Source organism: Tachysurus vachellii, chromosome 16 (genome assembly GCF_030014155.1).
Source record: "Tachysurus vachellii isolate PV-2020 chromosome 16, HZAU_Pvac_v1, whole genome shotgun sequence".
Lineage (NCBI taxonomy): Eukaryota > Metazoa > Chordata > Actinopteri > Siluriformes > Bagridae > Tachysurus > Tachysurus vachellii.
The window spans coordinates 10,347,169-10,367,405 of record NC_083475.1 but is presented as its reverse complement, the minus strand read 5'-3'; the positions used below and the strand labels follow the sequence as shown (position 1 = coordinate 10,367,405).

Here is a 20,237-nt window from a genome sequence, read left to right as displayed (position 1 = left end):
AGAGCATTATCGCTGAGGGAGCTGTGTGTTTGCACTGAATTAGACAAGCTCGTTTTCTCTTCAGTTCTTACAGCTTATTACATGAATCTCATCGGTAATCATGTACCTCCCCCGTGTACCTCCCCTTGCAGGTAAAACTGCTTACTCCTTAACGCTTGTTGTATGTTCGCATTTTTTTTACACGCTTGTTATATGTTCGCATTTTTTTTTTCAGGAAGACATTTCTGTGTGATCCATTTAGAAATCCACAAATCCACTCATTGTATCCTCAACAGTTACAACTTATAAACCTCATGGGTCATCGCTATAACTAGTAAAAATACAGAAATAACTAAATAAATACCTTTCTGTCTAGCTGAAGGTTATTGTGTTGATAAAAGATCAAATCAACAACCTCGTCATAACATGATTTTACAATATGAACAACTAAAAAAAGACTACGATTGAACAACAATAACAATAACAATAATAATAACAGTAATAATAATCAGCAAGATATTCAGGTAGATTTTAGTTTCATACAGAAGCTTTACTAAAACATTTTAAATATAAATATTTATATAGGTCTGCAAAGTTACATAAAAAGTTGATATCTGCATATATCTTAGAAAGTTGACTGCTTCTTTGTGCAGAAATGTATTTTGTGTTTTTAAATGTGCTTTGTAAACAGTAGTTATTATTTTTATATTAGTGTGCTTTAAAGACATCCATCTATTCTCGGGGCAAAATTTGGGGGACATGTCACAGAGCACAGTTTCACAGACACACCAACACATACACCCACATACGGTACATACACACACTCGGTTCTAATTCAGAATAGTGATTAACTGAGACAAAAACAAAAATCAAAATCATGATGCTCACCTTTTCCTCTATGGCATTTGAGTCTGGAAGTTCATTCTCACTAAAAGAAAAACAGACAAGGAGACACACAAACAAACACACACACACACAAATTCATGAAAATTTGCTGCATTATTTCATCATTCTGTCAACAGCAAACCTATTTCTCCAATTGTTATTTTGCTTTCCTCTGAGAAATGTCTCGGAAATCACAATATGTCCCAGTTAAACCTGGAAATTATTTTACACCGGTAACTGTAGGTTAAAGCATTAGAGTGGCATTACTACAGGGGAACTGGTACAAACCGATAAATCCTTCAACTGTCATGCTGCTGAGGACACACGTAGGCACTTGTGAACCAAAAAAGAGAAACAGTCTGTTCCACAGGAAGTAGACAAACTGGATAAATTAACATCACTATGACAACGGGTCACCCGTGACGCCACTCAGCTCGACCGGGTTCAAAGAGAGGAATCACTGACATTTCCACAAACAGGAAACGATAACATTCCATGTCAAACATTTGGGGTTATTCATAGCAGGAATTGAGAAGGGATGCTAAAGCACTGCTGTCTCATACTGAGCCATGAGCCATGACTTTAACTTGCTTGGGTTACATGACCACCGTAGGAATGTATCTTACCCAGAAGGCAGTGCAAACTAATGCAATTACCTTTTGGAAATAACCCACCACAGAATTTCACACAGCATCATTTTGTCGCAACACATATTTAACATTGCCGCAAATGCCTCACCATCATCATCATCATCATCATCCACTGCTGTTGTGTCCCACTTACCCTGTTCAGTTATTTGCCACCACAATTCCACCACACACCTGATGGCTTTCATAGGCTTTATAGTGGTGAGGGTGTGTCATTTGGGACACACATTGGACTGACTTTTGTGAGGTGTTTATGAATAAGGACTGTGGTTTTGGACAATAGGACATCAATACACACCGGTCCATGGAACAAGACAACAACTCACACGACCGCAAAAAACTTTTGCTACACTGGTTACAAGAAGTGAGATAACCTCACAGGAGGTATCTGTGAGAGCGAAAGTTCTCACATCCCATGAGGTAGTGTTAGGATCACATTTAAAAAAAAAAAACGACAACGCCTGATCCAAAGCGCTATTCAAAACATTATACAATGTCAAGTTAAATAAAATAAGTCAAAAAATGGGTTTAGGACCAAGCCCAGAAAAAGTTGGCTCAGCTTTTGTCTTAGCACAATAACAGGGGACAGATAGAAGCAGTTGGTTAAAAGATCTTAGCATTCTGGTTTAACAGTAGGAGTGGAGAAGGTCAATAATGTACTGTGAAGGGCGACCAGCAAGAGCTTTGTATACATGAATAAGAATTTTAAAATCAATTCTGAACTTAATAGCAAGCTAGTGAAGAGACGCCACAAAACAGAAGAAATATGTTCTCTCTTTATGGAAAAATGTAGCTGCTGGAAGCAAGATAAAGCTGTCTGAGGAAGGCCAGCAAACAGAGAATTGTAACAGACTATCTGTATTGTAACAAGAGCATGAATCTCCGTTTAAATGTCTCAGAGAAAGAAAATGTTCTCTTTTGTATTAGACCTTAAATGACAGACGCTTCCATGTCAACAACAGCATTAATTCATCTGTAAAATCTACATTTGAGACTTCAAGACTTCAACACTTTCTGACATGCTTATTTGGACTGGACCTCAAGGGTAGAGAAAACTGTGGGCGAACCTAAAATAATGACTTCAGTTTTGCTTTCATTTAACAGCAGAAAACTGTAAGCCAGCCAACATTTTATGGCATCCAGACATTTAGGGAGGTCTCAAAAGCTTCATATTTAATAGAGCACTGTTGATGTGTCCCATGCTACTGTACCGTCTATATGGATGCGCTGTTTATTCACGCTATGGTCTATATAAATGTGTGGACTGAACTATGAGTATTCTATGTATCCATGGTTTTATTATGATTAGGGAATTAAACACTCTCTCACTCTCTTTCTCTCTCTCACACACACACATTCCACATGATGTTAACAGCCAGTATAGCAAAGCTGGCATACTGTGAAGTCACTTGCTGTCTTGTTCCGTTGTTTACCTAGATGATAATCATTCGCTTCCCTTCTGCGCCTATCCCACCCCTCACAGCAGGGGTGTTTAACATTTCCCACTCCAAAAACCCTACCCTTTTCCACCTGTTATTTATCATTTCATAGGCATACGCTCTCTAAAATTCAAACATCCTCTTTTCTTTCCCACTGCCAGAACACACTCCCTTTTTATTTGAAACCCTATGATTGTGGCTTCCTTCTCTGCCAGCCACATGTGGCACCCTATAAATATCCCATAATACTCTGCTGTTTAAGAAGCCTGGGAAAGCCACAAACCTCCCTGCCAGAAGAAAGAAGAGAAATTGAGGTATACAGAAGGCTGTAAGGGTGTATAAACACTTGTACATACAGTCGTATAGAGGTGTAAAAAAAGAATAGAGACACTTGTACAGATCTTAGTACAGGAGTATTGAAGTGTGTAGAGAAGCTCAGGCAAATACCGAGAAGTATAGAGGTGTATGCAAGCTGTGTAGAGGAGTACAGAAGAGTGAAGTAGTTTAAGTCTTTGGTTCTTTTAATTGTGATGATGTTGGCTCACGTTTAACAAAATCCTATAAAATCTCAAAAAATTTGAATACTTCAAAAGACTAATAAAAAATTTTTTTTAGTGATTTGTTGGCCTTCTGGAAAGTATGTTCATTTACTGTATATGTAATTTGTAGGGGCTCCTTTTGCTTTAATTACTGCCTCAGTTCGGCCTGGCATGGAGGTGATTAGCACTGCTGAGGTTGTATGGAAGCCCAGGTTTCTCTGAAAGTGACCTTCAGCTCATCTGCATTTTTTGATCTCTTGTTTCTCATTTTCCTCTTGACAATACCCCGTAGATTCTCTAAATTTCTTGACATGTCTGTGTGTGCTGGCTCTTGATGCCTTGACCCCAGCCTCAGTCCATTCCTTGGGAAGTTCACTCAAATTCTTGAATCGATTTTGCATGACAAGCCTCTCAAGGCTGCGGCTCTCTCGGTTGGTTGTGCATCTTTTTCTTCCACACTTTTTCCTTCCACTCAGCTTTCTGTTAACATGCTTGGATACAGCACTCTGTGAACAGACAGCTTTGTTGGCAATGAATATTTGTGGCCTACCCTCCTTGTGAAGGGTGTCAATGACTGTCTTCTGGACAACTGTCAGATCAGTAGTCGTCATGATTTTGTAGCCTAGTGAACCAAACTGAGAGACCATTTTGATGGTTCAGGAAACCTTTGTAGGTGTTTTGAGCTGATTGGCATGTCACCATATTCAAATTTTTTGAATTTTTTTTAAATGTGCAGAGTAGTCTATATAGGTGTGTAGAAGAGATGTATAGAGATGTACAGAGGAGTATGGTGGTGTGGAGTATAGAGGTATAGAGATATGTATAGAGATGTATAGTGGTGTGTAGTATAGAGGTATACAGAGATGTATAAAGATGTATAGAGATGTATAGTGGGGTATGTTGGTGTTGAGTAGAAAGGTGTACAGAGATGTATACAGATGTATAGAGATGTATAGTGGGGTATGTTGGTGTTGAGTAGAAAGGTGTACAGAGATGTATAAATATGTATAGAGATGTATAGTGGTATGGAGTATAGAGATGTACAGTAATGTATAGGTACATACAGAAGAATATAGAGAAGAACAGAGATGTATATAAAAGTGTAGAGAAATATAGAAATGTACAGAGATGTATAAGGAAAATAGAGAAGTACAAAAGATGTGTGTCAAGAAAACACTCCATACACCTGTATACTCTATATATGAGTTTACAAGTATATAGTGGAGTGTAGATCTACAGTGCAACTAGAAAAAGTACAAAAACGGGGTAGAAATGAGTACTGAGGAACAGAGATATGCAGAGATATGCATATAATATTTAGCATTAAGAAAGGTTAGAGTGGAGGATGATGACTGGGGATGAAGGATGTATACAATACTGTGCAAACGTTTTAGGAAGATGTGGAAAAATGCTGAAAAATAAGAAAGCTTTAACAAATAAAAGGGTTATTGATAAACAAAATAGAAAGTAAATGAAAAGAAAAGAAATCCAAGTCAATTCATTACTTGGTGTGACCAATTTTTGCCTGCAAAACAGCATTGATAAATATCTGTCTGTTTCTCAGTCTTGCCATGGTGTATGACCTGTGACATGAAACTGTCTTCCAGAACCTCACACACCTGACACTGATCCTACAAAATCCCTGAATATGTGAAAACGTAAAATTGTGCAAGATGCTGGTTTGAAGCCAAAGCGTAGATACACAAATATTGATTTGATTTACATTTTTTTTCCCTCTTTGCTCAATTTGCACTTTGTAAACTGCTAAAAAAAAAACAATTAAGATTCAAATTAAAATTACTTCTTCACACCTTGCTAACACTTTTGCACAGTACTGTACTTTTGCACAGGTGTATGGGCATGATTATAAAGGTGTATATTGGAGGGAGGATTTGCAAAGGCTGTTGAAGGAGGCACAGAAGAGTTTTCTTTAAACATTTTTATCCAATTTGATGTTTTATTAAACACCAAATGAATCAGATGATCAGAGGCCAATTATCAGCGAACACCAGTCCTCTGTTTCACTGTCATGTTATGTTTGCTAATCCAAGTTAATCATTTTATAAGGCTAACTCATTACTAGGCAACAGCTAAAAACTGTTGTACTGATTAAGGGAGCACTAAAAGTGGCCTCCTTTAGGTTAGTTCAGGGACTGAAGCATCAGGAGTTGTAGGCTTGTTTCCAGGCTTTCGTTCTTTCTTTTCATGGTAAGAAGTTATCTTACCATGCTGGGAACTACTCCCTTCATTTAACAGCACAAACTGGCTCGAACCAGAACAGAAAAAGGAGTGGGAGGCCCCAGTATAACTGGAAAACGAGGGAATTTCCCGAACAGTGATCCCAAAGTTATGAACGGTAGTGTAAATGTATCAGTGGTACAAAGGTGTGAAGAAGATCAGAGTATAAATAGGTTTAGTAAACTTATATAGTACAATCAGATATTTATAGGAGTACAGAAACAGGTTTAAAGGTGCACTATTGAATTATCTGGGGCAATCGAGAGAAGATGGTACAGTTGGGTAGGTACTGACAAAGCAGAGTGTGCAAGAGAAGTGTGTAAAAACAGAACTATATGAAGTCAAAACTCTTACTGCAGGAAGCCGAAGCGGTCCACCACTTTGTAGAGGTCATAGTTCGCCTCCTCCCACGGCTCAACCGAACCACCTTCCAAACCCTGTGGAGAAAGGAGACACAAAGTGAGCGTTGTGTGTGTGTGTGTGTGTGTGTGTGTGTGGGTTAAAAACACACCAGCCATTTAGATTGAGGGCAAGCAGCCAAGGTGAGAAGCGCTCATAAATATTCATGCGTATTAATATCAGATGTGTGGTGCATGGAAATGTGCAGTGTGAAGGCATCATGCTGTGAGTGATTTAGTGTCATGTCCTGGGGTGCCTTTGTTATTAGATTGGACAGGGCACACAAATCTGTCCCTAAAATTCACAAACATTAAAAAAAAAAAAAGTATTTAAAATGTAAATTCTAATATACTGGTAAATTCTAATATACTGGTTTGGAACACAGCAAACCAAACTACTCATACAGAATTATACTTACTACAAAATTTGATTTGAATAAGAATGTCAAACAAGTGTTTGGTAAATGACATGAAATTAGAAGCTTCTATGTTCTGTAAACCAGCGCTACAAAAATGCTGGGGACTGATCATATTTTAGGATATCAGATAAAATGTCCTAGAAGAATCTGGATTTTTATGAAAAGTAAGTCAATTCTTCAGCTTGACTTTGTACAGGACTTTCTCAAGTCTCAAAGACAGGAGCTGTGCAAAGTTGAAGGTTTTCCAACAAAAAACGTACCACAGTTTTTCTTTCCTGGCATCTCTCAGACACACACACACACTCGCACACACACGCACGCACAAACACACGCACATTTGTACAGTGGGTTTCTTATTAATAAACCACACAGACACACCTTAGGAAAGGCTACAGGAATGATCTGGGCTGAACTAAGAAGACTGATGCTGTGTTTTCATCCACACACACAATGTCTAATTTGATTCTAAATATTATGTCATTACAGTCTCAGAAAGGAACTGCTGCTATAGAGATGCTACACACACACACACACACACACACACACACACACACACACACACACACAGTGTCTAATTTGATTCTAATAATTATGCTATTACAGTCCCAGAAAGGAACTGCTGCTGTAGAGATGCCCCACACACACACACACACACACACATGCACAATCAAATATCATTAATCATTGTTCTTTTATTCACCAGATCTCAGTGATCCAACATTCTCAGCAAACACAACTTGACAGACATGCACTGTGACCCCCAGACTGCTACAACACTCAAGCTGAACTAAACACAGGTTCTAACATTAGGACATCATGACTATGTGGAGCGTCTGTCGTACAGTCCTGATTTTGAAAGTGCACACTGTTACTACAGTAATGTTACTGAGAGCTTTCATGTAAAACTGTGACCTGAATGGCAGCCAGTGTGAAAAAAACATCAAAATCCAGCCAATTAAAATGAGGAAAATCAACATATAAAATGTTTTGACAGTGTTAGATAGAATGTTGGATTAACAACATTTAGTCTTTAAATTACCTCTTAATTAATATTTTAATCAATATATTATTTCTAATAATTATAATAATTCTAATAATTTCTAATAATTAATTCTGTAGTTTTCTTTCCTTCTTCACACTACATTCATTTTTATCTTGGGCAGCACAGTAGGGTGTAAAATGTGCTACGGTGCAAATGAATAAAGATATGACTTTAATCCAGCATTAAATAGGACAATTGTGTAAAATTAAAATACATAAATAAGAATCAGAAGAGAGAAAATCCGGGTCTCTAGTACAAAGCTGTCGGAAGGTGTTTTTAATTGCTGGAGGACAGAAAATGCCCCGATTCCAGAAGTGATATGGCACATGCACACAAAACAGTGAGCGAAAATGAATGATATGCACGGTGCAGAGGAGCCATAAACAACGTGTGTGTGTGTGTCTGTATGTGTGTGTGCGTGTGTGTATGTGTGTGCGTGTGTGTATGTGTGTGCGTGTGTGAATATGTGTGTGCGTGTGTGAATATGTGTGTGCGTGTGTGAATATGTGCGTGCGTGTGTGTATGTGTGTGTGCGTGTGTGTGTGCGTGTGTGTGCATGTGTGTGTGCGTATGTGTGTATGTATGTATGTATGTATGTATGTGTGTACGTGTGTGTATGTGTATGTGTGTACGTGTGTGTATGTGTGTGCGTGTGTGTGTGTGTATGTGTGTGTGTGTGTGTGTGTGTATGTGTGTGTGTATGTGTGCATGTATGTATGTGTGTGTGTGTGTTTGAGCTAGGAGAACAGAAAGGAACATTAGGAACTAATTTATGAACATGTAAGTCACCTAATGGACAATCATGCCTACCCTCAATTACACTCTGAAATGTCCTCAACTACAGGGACAATCTGAGACACACACACACAAAATAACAAAAAAAAAAAGATCAGATTCCAAAAACAGTGCTAAAGATGTTTAGGAAGGAAGAAGCAACCAAAATCTGCTGCACTGTTCATTAAGAGTGGTTAATAACAGACAAGTCCATCTTCACGATTATACAACACTAAGCGTTATTTTTGCTGAATCCTTCCTTTAATACACCGCTGGACTGATTCTCATGTTCAGCCCAATGGTGTATTAAAGGAAGATTTCAGCAAAAAATAACACTTATACAATGTTTCTCTTTCTCCTAAAAAGTCGTCAATATGACATTTTAAAACTTTGCTTTTTTTTAACAAAAGAAGAAGGAAACGCTGTTAGCTGACAACACAACAAACCCGACAACATGAAGCCAAGATTTCTGATCTTATAGTGTTTGTCCTCATATTTACAAATAAGTGGATTTGATACAGCAGAAAAATTCCAGTGGAAAAATAAAGTGTAGAAGAGCTCATTATGACATTTGTAAACAGGACAGTTTCCTTCTTCCATAAGGGAATTAAGGATCATGACGTCTTTGTTTCCAGGCAGACCGTTAACCAACGCGACACACACGTCTCCCGGAAATCCGGTAGAATCCAACCAATTAGACTTCCACTGTGACTTCCACTTTTGCGTGCCATATGCCTGAACCAACTGCCTTCAACCCTGTAGTCCTGTTCATGGCCGTGACCTCTGAAGCAAAACATTACATTTTTGGGAAAAATTCATGAAAATCAGATCAAATGAGCTGTACGTGCGGCCGACGTGCGCTCAGACAGCTTCAAACCGCTGGCATGTTTGCTTTTAACTGAATGGGAAGAAAACTGTCTGAAAGCAGGTACATAAACAACATCTAAATGCAAGTACAATTCCCTGCATAAATATAAGAGACAGAAACCAGAACATAAAAAAAGAAACATTTCTAGTCTTGTATAAATATCGATAATAAAAGATGACCCTTGGAAAGGTAAGGAGTTTTTTGTTTTTCCAGATTTCCGACGTATAATAGTTGGTTGTACTTTTTTGGCTTGTTATCATGGCAACTCTGACTGTGCATTAGTGCTGGATAAAGAGTTAAAACTGAGTTCGACATTCTAATTTTTCTAAAAATGTACTTAATGTGATTCAGGAGATACAAACCCATAACTGGTGCTACTGTCTGTGGCAATATAACATTACAGGCTCGTTAAAACTCTCCTGCCGTGATACAACACGTACACAATTCCTCTGAAATCCAGGAATAATAACGGGCTCTGATGCTCACATCTGGAGGGGATGAAGTCTCTCTGTGTGATCGGAAAAATGTGGGATCGTTTCGGAATGTGAACAATGCGAGTCTGAGCCTCGCTCTCACCTTGTCATATCTGGCTACGATTTCAGCCCGTTCCTGATCCAACTTCACAGCAGCATCCTGCTCTCCTTCAGACGCTGGAGGGAGGGAGGGAGGGAGAGGGAGAGAGAGAGAATTATATAGTTCCATTTATAATTGAGAAAATCAAAATTACACTGAGAAAACACACACACTCACTCACTCACTCACACTCTCATCCACACCCACACCCACTTACTCTCTCTCGGTCCTCATTAGTGCGCACACAGATACCATACTGAGGAAATGCCATACTTCATAGCCCTGTTTCTGTTTATGTGTATTTTCAACATAAGTATAGACCACACATAAGCAACAGCCACACACACACACACACACACACACACACACACACACACACACACACACACACACACACACACACACACACACACACACACACACACACACACACACACGCACATTTTCTTGGATCTAATTAATGCAACCACAGTGACCACAAACAGGAAAGGTCTCACTTAATGAACACATAAGATTCCTGACAGTTTGTGTGCATTACTTTGTGTTTGTGAGTGTGTGTGTGTGTGTGTGTGTGTTTTTGCTTCTCACCACCAAGGTCCTTCATTAGCCAGATCGATCTGTCGAACAGCTCAGTCTGTGTGCTGCTTCTTTGCGAGTTTAGAGAATGTGAAGTTGCAGTGTGGTAGGAAACAAGGAATGGAATGAATGAGGGATGAATAAAGGGAGGGAGTGTGCTTTAATTGCCTACATGTTGGTGGGCACCAGTACAAGGTGCTGGACTGTAGCCCACCCTCAGATGTGGGCGATGAGAAGGGAGTCTTAAGGCCTTAATAGGTTAACCAAACATTATAATGGAACATCTGATCCTGATCCACACATATATATATAAAACACACACACACACACACACACACGCTTGTTTGTCAGTGTGGTCTTCTCAAAATTACTTCAGCTCCTGAGATTGGAACAGTAAGTGTTAATCTTTTAAACTGAGACAGCTCAAGAAGAACATCATGAACCTTTCTGAGAGAATTTATCGTGTCTTACTGTTTTGTCTCTGCACCCACACCACACACACACACCACACACACACACACACACATACATACTGAGTGGGTGTTATGTGCAAGGCTTTACTGATCCAGTGTGGACTTACAGAACACTGTGTAAGTGTGTACTGGAGTATTTTCCAAAGCCAGAACCACAGAATAAACTCCAGGTCCAGTGCAGCAACGTGATTCACTTTTCTGGCTCTGGTGTAATAGAGTTAAACTAATGAATGAGCTCGGGTCACACTGCCACTGCTCCCTCATACGCAGTGCTACGCTGCCCACAAATCCCACATGGATGCCGTTATTGGATTATGAATTAGGGCTGCTTTGTCTTCTGCATGCACACTTCGCAGTCGAAATATTGGCTATGCCTTTAAGATACATCGGGAAAAACAAGCAGGCAGTCAGTCAGGCTTTAACGCAGAATAAACCAGGAGTTTTGAGCACTCACTACATACATAAGTAACTTAAATTTGATTATGGTTAAGCTTTCCAACAGCCATGATTCTTCCACAATTTAAGATTTCACCAAACCAAGAATTCTAGAGAATTTTACACCACATTCCAGGTCATAATGTTGTCCGATCACCTTTAGAACAACAGTGTCAGTTTTTAAACATTCACTTATATGGCCAAAATTATTGGGACACCTGAGGACATCACACCCATATGTTGTTTTTCAACAAACACAACAAATACACACATGACTGTAAACAGTAGAGTTCTAATTTCTGTCATTGGAACTAAGCTCAGGCTTGTTCCAGCATGACAATGCCCCTGTGCACAAAGCAAAGACACAGAATGCTAACAAATCCCCTCAGCCACACTCCAAACCCAAGCGGAAAGCCTTCAGAGGTGAGTAGAGCTTATTATTACACCAAAAGAAGGAACCCACAATATTTTGGGGTGTCCATGTTCAACAATGAATTTCTTTGTCTTGTGACAGAAGTGGTATCATAATCAGATGATAGTCAACATTCAGGGCTACAAGTAGTAAGTATTTAAGTAGCAAGGTTTGTTTTCTGATGTTTCAGTAGTAACTTTAAGTAGTTTTAAGTTTTAAGTTTAAGTTAAGTTAAAACTTTTAAGTTTTTTTTAGAATTATTTCATCCATCCTACTCTTGGCAATATATTCATAAAAACAAGTTGGGGGGTAAAAAATAAATAAATTTAAAAAAGAACTTTTTGGAAAAAAAAAATAATAATAATGAATTTGTTTATACTGATTAAAAATATCCGATAAGTACATTTCCATTCAGCCGGTGCAATGAAATGCCAGTGTTCCAGTTCTGACACTAATGAAGGCGAGCACAAAGGGGTGTGATGGTCAAGTGTTCACAAACATTTGGCTATATAGTTTATCTTTGTGAGCGTATTTACAACCATAAACAATCATGTTTATAAGCACAAAGTGAAAGACAAAGTGTGTAATTAGTAGATATACAGACTGGAATATATTAAATGACAAAAAAGTCTTTGAAAACGTATTTCCCCACACTGTACATGCTAATGTTAGAGAAAAACTAAGCTCATTATTTGTATTTAGTAAACAACATGCCAATGGGTCAATACCTTAAAAAATAAATAAATAAATAAATAATAAAAAAATTAAAAAAAATTAAACAAAAAAAACCACTAGCTACACAGGCATCTTCTACACCTACTACAATGTTTGTGGACATTTCAACCCCGGCTGTTCTCTTAGCTTTCAGTAAAGTGTGTACATTCATTCAATCGATTTCTGACAGATGACTAATGCAGGATGAAAGAAGTATCAAACAAAACTCCTGGATGGTTCAGGAATACAGGCTCATACTGATTAAGTCTTTCAATACGGCTACAGAAAGTGAAGAGAACTGGAGAGATGGAGCTCTGAGATGTAAAGCCTTATTGAGAGAACTGAGCTGCTTTTGTTCATGCTGCCACTCAGCCATGAGAGCTGGCCAGATTTCACTCATACTGTTCTAAAACACACACACACACACACACACACACACACACACACACACACACACACACACACACACACACCAACACTGTCTGACACAAGGTTTTTTTTATTTAAAAAGCATACCAAAAAATTAAAGGAGAGTCGAAAGAAGTCGAACTGTGAGCCATTCTCAATGTTATAACCAACACTTTTAGAACTTGGGATATTTCTAATCTGATCTTGAATCAGACTCATACAGAGTAATGTCTTCACTACCAACACACACACACACACACACACACACACACAGTTTGATACATCCTAACATGGCTAGCAAACAATTCAATAGCACTCAGCAATCCATCTCAGTTTATCTGCTAGCTTCTTGCTAACACAAATGTCTGTCTGACAAACACATACAGGACAATGCTTTTCTTTATCACTCATATCTCCAACACACACACCAAAGGCTTTGTTTTGACATAGATGCTAACATGGACAACGTTAAATAATAATAATAAACAAACAGAGCATTCTGCCTCAGTCTAATTGTTAGCTTCTTTCTAACTGTGCTATAAAACTGTCTGACAAACACACATACAGCAATGTTTGTCTTCATCTTTAATTTCTAATACACACAAACACACACACACACACACACACACACACACACACACACACCAGTCAGTGCTTGCTTTGACTCACATGTCAAACAAGAACTGGAAACCAGCACAACAACTGGCTTCAGGTGAACTGTTAGCATTAGCAAAATGCAGCATTTGAAAAGTTAAAAGTGTCTGGCTGTAAATATATTAGTATTCCCTTATAATGCCACTGTTTTTAGAGAATAAAAGGGACTAAAAACCTGCGTGTAAGATTTGTCTTCCAATTTCTTCCACAAAACCCAAAAATAGCACAGTGCTCATTCTCTACACTTCTATTCCACAAGTGGGCATCTGTAATAATTCTTGGAACTAATATCAAAGTGTTTACTGCTATGACTAATGTCAGCTGAAATTAACATCAAATTACTATGGTTTAAAAGTGGAAAGTTCAGACAAACAGCCATATTTATTTATTATTTTCCACTCAAACAGTTTCAGTTTTTTTTAAAATTATTGTTATTCACTGTTAAAAATGTAACCCTTACAGCCTGATTATCTTTATCTTTCTACTATTGCTTTGCGTTATTTTTTTAAACGTATTCTGAATGAATGAGAAAACCAATAGTTTTGCTCGCTTTGCTAAACGTATAGTAGCAGCTCCAGATTACTCTCACTCACATAAGCACATCCCCTTCTTACTAGTCGCCGCTGATTGTTTTAGGAAAGAATGAACAATCTGAGCGATTAAAGAAATTAAATAAGAGTTCAGTATAAGTGAATGCCAAGATGTCCACTAATGACATTGCCTGGTAAATAATTCACAAAACACGGCTTAAATATTCTATTTATCTTAAAGTTAGCAAAGCGGATGCATTGATTTCTTTCTTTCTTTTTTTTAAATGCCCTGAATAATATGTATGCTAGAATGCGGAAGTTCATAAACATCAAGCCTGATGTTTGTTGACTGATTGATCGGGTCTTGGTGTGGACCCTTTTGAACACTATTCACTGCTGTAGAAATCAGAAGAGTCTCTGAACATTTCCACACAAACATTCTGTTAGCGGTTAGAAATGTATTTAGTCTGCAGTCCAAATTTGCCCGTTTGAACGCTTGCTCATTTTTCCTGAGAAAACTTCAATTAAAATGTTTTGTACTTTTTTTCATGGAGGTGTGACAAGAATGAAATGGATATCTTTATTTCTTATCTTGGCAAAGAAAGGAGGTTGATAAGAACATGAAATGCATTTTTTTCCAGTTCGGTTCAGAGTGTTTCAGGAGAGAAGTTTAACCCAGGAGAATAACTTGCACATGAACACAACCAAGCTGATGTGTGATGACACCCAGTTATCAGAAAGACTCTCTGTCTCCTATCTTTCATTTGTCAAATCTGCAGCCGCTCGATCATCCGCTTCCTGACAAGCTTCTGTCTCTCCGCGGCTCATTGTCTTTATTTCTATCTACGTCAATCCATCACTCTCTCTCTCTCTTTCTCATATTCAGCCTCCATATCCAGCTTCCTTTCTCGTTTATACGACGGTCATCATCTTTGTCTCAATCACGGTCACCTTCATGCTTGTCTCTGTACCCTCTCTCAGCATAAGCCACCATTCCTAGCATGGGATCTAAATTAAAATAAAGCATGATTGGAAGCTCATTTATTTTCTTCTGTGTGCTCCCTCTTTCATTTCATCCACGACGGAGAGGCGTGACAGACGAGAGATGAAGGATGACCTGCTGATCGGTTTCATTGTTTAGTCCCAGATGTGCTCAGAAATGTTAGAAATCGCAGTCATAAAGACAGATTGTGTTCACACACAGACACAAGCTGTCCACACAAAACGCATGCATGAACATCACCGCACATTATAATAATACGTGGAATTAAAGGATTTTAATATTGTGTAGAACATCACAGTGTTGTGTATAATCATGGAAAAGGATTCTTCTAGACAGCATATCAGTTCTCTTTGGCATGCAGTGTGTCTCGTGTCCTCTGTCCTGTGTATATATAGCTAGATATAACACTGAAATGTGCGAACTCTATTCCTCTTTCCGTTGTTCTTTTTTACATGTCGCATCTTGACTGATTTTAGCATTGTTAACAATTTAACAGCTGTAGATTGGACAAACTTTGCTAATTTGCTGGGTCTAAATCAAATCTTTGACTGTTCTGTGTGTATAAGCCAAGTAAAGATGACTGTAGCCTCAAAGTTCTGTTCTTGACTAAAAAGACTGGATCCCAATGTGGTCTTCTGCTGATGGAGCGCATCTTCCTCAAAGTTTTTCATTTTGAGAGTCCCGAGATGCTCTTCTGCTCACTATGATTGTAAAGGATGATCTCGTATTTTCCGTAGCCTTCCTGCTAGCTCGAACCAGTCGGGCCATTGTGCCCTGACCTCGCTCTGAGAAGGTGTGTTGAGTCAGAAAACTGCAGATTATTAACATTTTTTCTGCATCACATTTTTTTTTTTACTTTCTCTCCCTCACACACATATACATACACACAACACACACACACAGTAATCAACTTGACCTACTGTTCATACTGTCCTTGATCGTCTCATCTTTCTCCTCGGCCTAAAAAAATAAAATAGCTGCAATTCCCATAACCCCCAAAAAGAAGAAGTGGTGAAGAAGTGAAAAAAGAAAGGAGCTGGAGAAGAGATAGCGTGAGGAAAAGAAGACTAACATGGAGACGCTTCGAACAATGTGACTGTTTGTTGACTTCAGTGACACGTCACTGTACAGTGTACCCACACACCACATACCAACCTGACTCTCTCTCTCTCTCTCTCTCACATACACACACACACACACACACAGATACCAGACTAATGGTGCACAAACACAAACAAACCACATACTATCCTCTACAGTAAACAACTGTGAGACACAGACAGAGAGACACAGAGAGAGACAGAGAGAGACAGAGAGAGACAGAGAGAGAGAGAGAGAGAGAGAGAGAGAGAGAGAGATGGTAAGAGAATGACTTATGAAAGAGAGCTATAAGTCAGGTGAGAACAGAAAAAGTCTCCTGGATGTTCCACAACATTAAATCTACGTGACGTGTCGGTCGTGAACAAATGAAGTGAGCTGTTAGTAAATCAGCAGGACACACTATACACAATGCTGCTTATAATACAATATCTTATTCCAATTAAGAAGTTACTACAAAGATTTCTGCTCTTGTTGACTAGCTCCTTAAACCCTCTAAAATTCTCAGAGCAGGTAAAATATTAGTACAGCTGTTCTGGTGGCAGAGGGAAATCCCCCAGTGAAAAATAGTGACAGGAGCATGACTAGGGCACTTCACAGTATTGGAACAAAGCCCAAAGCTCCTTCAGACTGCTGAGTCTCAGTGAATGAAGCTGATGAATAATTTAGTATCACGCATGCTCACATGACCACAACACACTGCTGTTCTCTCTTTGCTACTGCTTTCTTTTTACTTATCTACTGTCCTTCTTTTATTCCACCTTTCTCTCTTTTTATTCAATATTTTCCTTCCTTCACACTTTATTATTTTCTTCTTTTGCTCTTTCCTTTCTTTCCATTTTCCCCATTTTCCACCTTCCTTCATTCATCTTTCTTCTTACTGTGTGTGCGTGTGCGTGTGTGTGTGTGTGTGTGTGTGTGTGTGTGTGTGTGTGTGCACCCAGTGGGTGCTCCACACCATTATCACACTAAATGTTTTATGACAGCATCTGTAGGGTTTTGTTGATCATTTCCCTGAGCGGATGCCGACATGTGTAAAAGAGTGTGCTGTAGATCTCCACACTTACCACACACAGACTACATGGAAGTATAGTCCATAGTCCATGGTGTGTGAGAGAGAGAGAGAGAGAGAGAGAGAGAGAGAGAGAGAGAGAGAGAGAGAGAGAGAGAGAGAGAGAGAGAGAGAGAGAGAGAGAGAGAGAGAGAAATGAATGACAGTAAGACAGTGTGGTGAAAAACTGCCAAATGGTTTACTAAAGCAACATCATCTAATTCCACAACAGCAAAATGTCACAGAACCTCTGACAAAGAAAGCCCTGAGCCCGGGGTGTGTATGTGTGTGTCTGCGTGTGTGTGTATTCTTTTCAAACTGTATTGATGTCAAGCTGCAGGAGGGTTTTTTTAGAAGCACAAATGAAAGGACAAACCAGTCAATAATATAGCGAGTAAAATCAACGTGTGTGTGTGTGTGTGTGTGTGTCTATGTGTGTTCTGTTGCTTCGAGCTCAGTGCACTTCACAGCCAAACAAAGAAAACAAACCTTAACAGTTATTACACAATCCAACTTTACACGAGTATACTAAAAGACATTAAACAGGAAAATTATTATTAATAATACTTATTGCTATTGAGAAAAAAGGAAAGATCTGTAAAATGTGTATTGTGGAGGTTCATTGACATTAATGTGTTCCAGTTATATTAAAGTAGTTACTTTCAACCGAAGTATCAGTTCAAGGATATTTTACTCAGTATGGAGCCATATTCAGATTTAAATCTGTGTGTACTTTTCTGGGCACAAGCTTCAGGATCTTAACGACTGCAATCTGTCTGATTCTGTACACGTCTGTGCAGAACTAATATCTGAACAAACACATAGATCTTAAACACACTGACTAGATGAATATACATGAAATAACAAATTTGAGAGAGAGAGAGAGAGAGAGAGAGAGAGAGAGAGAGTTCCATTTATAATTAAGAAAATCAAAATTACACTGAGAAAACACACACACTCACTCACACAAGAGAGAGAGTGAAAAAAACCAGCAACAAATGATTATCAATAAAATAATAATAAAATTTCTGCGATATTGTGGAAGCTGTGATTTTTTTTCTTTTTTCTTAATTTCTTTCTTTCTTTTACATACTTTTTATATTTTTACACTGTTACATTACATACTTGGCACACACACACTCATTCACTCACGCAATCACACACTACGGACAATTTTCCAGAGATGCCAATCAACCTACCATGCATGTCTTTGGACCGGGGGAGGAAACCGGAGTACCCGGAGGAAACCCCCGAGGCACGGGGAGAACATGCAAACTCCACACACACAAGGTGGAGGCGGGAATCGAACCCCCAACTCTGGAGGTGTGAGCAAACATGTTAACCACTAAGCCACCGTGCCCCCCTGTTTTATGAATTAGTAACTCATAAATGAAATATTACAGCATTTGGTAACAATCCAATGGTTAAATTGTGAGAATGGTGAATTTTTAATTCTTTTAACAATCGTATTTTGTTCTTTTTCAGGTTAATTCTTTTTAATTCTAAGCATAGAGAGACAGTATTTTTGGAATTGAAAAAAATTAAGAACATCATATATTTGCTTTTTAATAAGAAACAAATCTACTATTATTATGTTTAATCATTATTATTACTATTATTATTATTATTTCTAGCAGCTTTTTAGTGCAACACAGGTAGCGCAAGAAAAGAAAAGAAAAGAAAAGAAAAGAAAAGAAAAGAAAAGAAAAGAAAAGTCTGGACATTTTCACTGTTAGACAAATAACCACCGAAATCATCATCATCATCATCATCATCATCATCTATCAAAGTCTAGCTCACATCTCCACACAGATTCCATCTACGCTCATACTAACACTCTACACTTATCCTATCTCTCTCTCTCTCTCTCTCTCTCTCTCTCTGTCCCTACATGGCAGTATGAAGTCTACGTGTTGGCAGCCTTTATGTGTTAACTCGTGTGAAACAACTTCGCAGCTTGTCAAGTCAGTAACAAATACAGTGTCTTTCAAGGGAAAACCACTGATGTCAGGTTCTCACTTCTCACACACACACACGCACACAGTCATTCTTCAAGGGGTGCTAATAAGGTGCAGGTACAAACACACACACGCAACATAAGCCCACACACACGCACCTGCAAACCTGGAGCCGGCGCGGCGTCGAGACGGAGACACCAGCTCTTTGACGATCTGAAGCACTTGCATGATCAACTGAGGGCGGAGTCAAAGTCTGGAGAGGCGGGGCATGTTGGGCTGGGCATATCAAAGGTCGCCCACAGATCCCCAAGAGCCTCATTGCCATTGTACAAAGACCAAGACATCACGCACACAAACACACACACACACACACACACACACACACACAGTAGTGTCTGCACAGTCCAAGCCCTAGAGTCAGTATTTTCTCTTCACATCATTCACTATTAAATCCTCATTGAGAAAAAAATCAGCTCTTCAGTAAGTTCACACCCCTGAATTCTGTCCCACTGATGGAACGGAATCGTGCCTCCAGGTCACACTCCAGTCCTCCAGCCTGATTAGCGATCAGTAATTAGCGATAATTAGCAGTGGTTTATCATGAACAAGTCCATTCGTGTAGCTTTAATGATGCAACAAGTCGCAGCTTGATGAAAAGCTTCTGTGTCCTGAGTGTGCGCTGCACCACTTAAGCATGCATTCACGCTGCTCCATCCCTCCGTTCCCTCAATCCTTTCATCCTTACACCGCTCCGTCCTCACCGCTCTGATGTCTCTCAGCACACTGCTGCTCTGAGCCTGAGACCAGCGCCTTCTCTTTCTTTCTCCCCCCGCCTCTCTCTCTCGCTCCCTCTCTCACTCACACTGTCTTCTCTCCATCTCTTCTCCTCACCCCTTTTTCTCACTCATCTACACACACACTCTCTCTCTGTCTGTCTCTCTCCCCATCTGTCTTCCTCCTCTCTTCTATTTCCCTCACTTGTTTTCTCCTCCTCTCTGCTTTATTTTAAAAGAAGCAGGGCTTCAAATTTCCCTGTGCTCTCACTCCTCATCCCCATCTCTCCCTCCTCCCTTTACTTTCCCTCTACTTATCCCCCTCTCTTTCTCAGTTTTCCTCACTCCCTC

At 39.1% G+C, this 20,237-nt stretch overlaps 1 protein-coding gene across 3 annotated transcripts in view; it reads right to left on the bottom strand.

Moving 5' to 3' along the window:
- usp6nl (USP6 N-terminal like) overlaps window positions 1-20,237 on the bottom strand; it is a 60,455-nt gene that overhangs the window by 17,793 nt on the left and 22,425 nt on the right. The window contains exons 1-5 of one of the 3 annotated variants that reach the window (XM_060889064.1): window positions 19,272-19,453; window positions 10,390-10,448; window positions 9,805-9,878; window positions 6,082-6,164; window positions 868-907 (exon numbers count right to left, since the gene is read on the bottom strand). In XM_060889064.1, the coding sequence (XP_060745047.1) occupies window positions 868-907; window positions 6,082-6,164; window positions 9,805-9,878; window positions 10,390-10,448; window positions 19,272-19,438 (423 nt within the window). In that variant the 5' untranslated portion in view covers window positions 19,439-19,453. Of the gene's footprint in view, window positions 1-867; window positions 908-6,081; window positions 6,165-9,804; window positions 9,879-10,389; window positions 10,449-19,271; window positions 19,454-20,237 lie in introns of those variants that run through there. The other 2 variants (XM_060889065.1, XM_060889066.1) reach the window with 2 other exon arrangements.